The sequence below is a fragment of the Lactuca sativa genome, chromosome 2, assembly GCF_002870075.4.
Source record: "Lactuca sativa cultivar Salinas chromosome 2, Lsat_Salinas_v11, whole genome shotgun sequence".
NCBI lineage: Eukaryota > Viridiplantae > Streptophyta > Magnoliopsida > Asterales > Asteraceae > Lactuca > Lactuca sativa.
In genome coordinates this window covers 148451187-148454394 of record NC_056624.2, presented here as the reverse complement: position 1 = coordinate 148454394, position 3208 = coordinate 148451187, and the positions used below count along the sequence as shown (strand labels likewise).

Genomic DNA, 3208 nt, shown 5'->3' with positions numbered 1-3208 from the left:
CCCATGAGCAAACAAAAAAACTGTAAATCGCCATCATTTTCAGCTTGAAACAATCTCGCTTCCTTGTATACCATCAACTTTGTAGATTGTTGATATTTTTAAGAAGACTCAATTATTTGTATTTATAGTTTTCTTTCAATAATGAAACCTTAACCGTTTTCTCTTTAAATTGTTATTAATTTACAACTTCGTTAACGAAGTCCGATAGAATATAAAGGAATTGGAGCCACAAATTCCAATTAATGTGTTTGGGTGCCATATCGACCGGATTGAATTTGGGAGATACCTTCAAATTCATGTCCCAAGGATTACATCATTCCTAGGGGTGGGTGGTAAAACTAAGCCACATTGTTTAGTTTTTCATTAAATGACCAAATTGTCGTAAAAAACCCATTTTCTATATACAAGTATTCCCCATGATTCTAAAGTGCAAAAAACATAAGCAAGTTGTTTGCATTCTATGCTAAAGTAATCATAACAAAAGACCAAAAAAAAATTTACCAAAGATTATAAGATATATGTCGTGACTTATGAAACTGAAGTGGACAATTTTGCAAGTAAATCATTACACGAAATGCTTCCTTTTTCTGAACTTTCTTGTGAAAAATTCGGTAAAAGCTCCATAACATCAACATCCTCAGAAGCATGACAAACACATGTCAAAATAGTTGAAGTCAACTTTGAGTCAAGCATAATCCCCTTTTTAGCCATTTCACGAAGCAACTCAAATATCTCATCTGTTTCACCCTTTTCACACAAACATTTTAACAAAGAATCATACACAAATTTATCTGGCATGAAACCAAAATCAACCATCTTTTTCAACATCCCCTTTGCCTCTTCCAATTCCCCTAATTTACAATATCTATTTATCAATATAGAAAACGTATACGCATCAGAATCCACACCCTTTTCACGCATCATTATGAGTAATTTTCTCAAATCCTCCATATTTCCAGCTTTAAATAATGAATCGATTATAATATTGAAAGAAGTCACATCAGGTTCACAATTCTCATTTCCCATTTCTTGAAACAACATTGTTGCTTGTTCTAAACTACCCTCCTTACATAATGCCAACATTAATGCATTGAAATCACACACATTGGGAACATGACCATGTTTTCTCATAAGAATAAAGATCCCTTTTGCAATGTTAATCATATGTAATTTGCAAAATCCGTTGATAATGTGACTAAAAGTGTAGGAATTTGGGGTCAATCCCACTTCAAGAATTTGTTTCCATAGTAACAAACTCTTTTCAATTTCTCCATTTCTCAAATACGCGTCTATAAGTGAATTATAAGTTATCACATTACCATTATTTCCATTTGAAATCATGTTTTGATGAATCTTTGTTGCCTCGTTTATACGGTTTTCTTTGCATAGACCTTGGATGAGTAAATTATGTGTCTTGACATTGGGATTAACATCGTTTTTTTCAATCAAAATGTTGTAAAGAATCAATGCATCATCAACTTTCTTTTGGTCACACAGTTCTTTAAGTAAATTGTTGTAAAAGTTCATGGAAGGATTCTTTTCCTTCTCCATCATTGTTTTCAATAGCTTAAAACAATCGATAATCAATCCCTCTTTACATAAGCTGATAATCAACTGCATGTATGTTGTGCTATTAGGCTCTTGACCCTTTTCTATACTCAAATTAAGTAAATCTAAAGCTTTTTTAGCTTTCCCATTGAGACAATGCCCATTGATTAAACCTGTATATGTAACAGCATCTGGTAGAATTCCATTATCCATCATGGAATTTAAGATTCTCATGGCTTCTTTGAACTTTCCCTCTTTAGAAAGACCATGAACTAAAGGATTATATATGTCTAAAGAAGGAGATAATCCTTTACTCATCATATCATCAAGAACCTCTTTCCCTTTTCCGGTCTTTCCATTTTGGTAAAGATTGATTACCAATGTTCTGTAAGTAACCAAATCAGGAGCACAACCTAAATTCTCCATTTTACCCTTCAAAGCTAAGGCTTCATCATATCTACTAGTCTTGCAAAGGCCAGAAACGAGGGTATTAAGTGTCACTTCATCTGGAGCTAACCCATAGCTAGAAACTTGATGAAAAAGTCCCATGGCATCATCAATTTTGTTCTTGTGACATAGACCTTTCAATACAAGATTAACAAGGTACACATTGACACTGAATCCGCTTTTTAGAATCAAACATAAAACAGAAATTGCATATTCTGGTTTCTGGAAATGCACTAAACTCTCAATTACAGCACCATATGAAAGAAAGAAAGGGACTACTCCAATGGTAGCTAGTTTTCTGTAAACTTGCAAAACTAAACCGTACTTACTGTTTCTACCCAAGCTTTCCACGATGAAATTGCATGTGGAAGAAGAAGGAATCAGGCCTAACTCAGCCGACTGTTCGAAAAGCAAAACCGCATCTGCAAATTGGGGATTAGGTTTTTGTAGAAGCTGTCTTAATTGGGTATCTAAGTTATTTGTCACAGCATGATTTGAATGAGCTATACCAATTGAACGAGATACCGATGATGATGAAGAGAAAAGCTTAGTGAAAACACTACCATGGTAGATAAATGGACGTTTGAAGAACGGTTTTATCATGCTTCGAGTCATGATTGAATATGTGACTATTACTATTTATGTGCGTGTGCGTTGCATTAGGGTTTTAAGAGTATGAAAAAAAGGCAGGAAATCAAGTAGTAATGAATTCGATTTAACGACTCGATGGTGTGGATTACCTGTTGAAGGTTGCCGGAGGGAAAAACTTGCCGGAGTACTGCTAATTGCTAAAGAAGCCGGACGGAAGCTTGAAGGTTTTAGCTGGGGTTGCTGTTTTGATGGCGTAGAGGAGGAAATAGAGTTAGTTTCATATATGGTCTATCAACTATATATTCATATACACTTTTTATCCAAGTACTTTTTATATTTTCATTAACAGTCCTTGATGCACAAAATGATAAATGTTGAAATTTCTTATAAACATAAGTTATTTTTCTAAGACAAAACTGCAAAAATGATCCATATTGTATGCATTTTTTTTCTACTTTTTTGGTTTTTGCGGTCATTTTGAGCTAATTTCATTGCAGATTTAGTCTCTCAGTAAATTGAAATGACTTTAATACCCATAGGGTATTTATTTTCTATTTTTCTTTCATTTTTTAAATCTAATAATTATTTATTTATTTAAACAATAAAAAAAAAGATGGCCCAT

At 33.4% G+C, this 3208-nt stretch overlaps 1 protein-coding gene across 1 annotated transcript; it reads right to left on the bottom strand.

Moving 5' to 3' along the window:
• Positions 1-376: 376 nt before the first annotated feature.
• LOC111909708 (pentatricopeptide repeat-containing protein At4g28010) lies at positions 377-2865 on the bottom strand. The gene has a single exon (XM_023905494.3). It carries the CDS (start codon positions 2608-2610, stop codon positions 529-531), a length of 2082 nt encoding a protein of 693 aa, XP_023761262.1. The 5' UTR covers positions 2611-2865; the 3' UTR covers positions 377-528.
• Positions 2866-3208: the final 343 nt, after the last annotated feature.

Excerpts from the sequence above, each read along its gene's own strand:
- LOC111909708 (XM_023905494.3), bottom strand. The coding sequence starts at position 2,610 with ATGACTCGAAGCATGATAAAACCGTTCTTCAAACGTCCATTTATCTAC.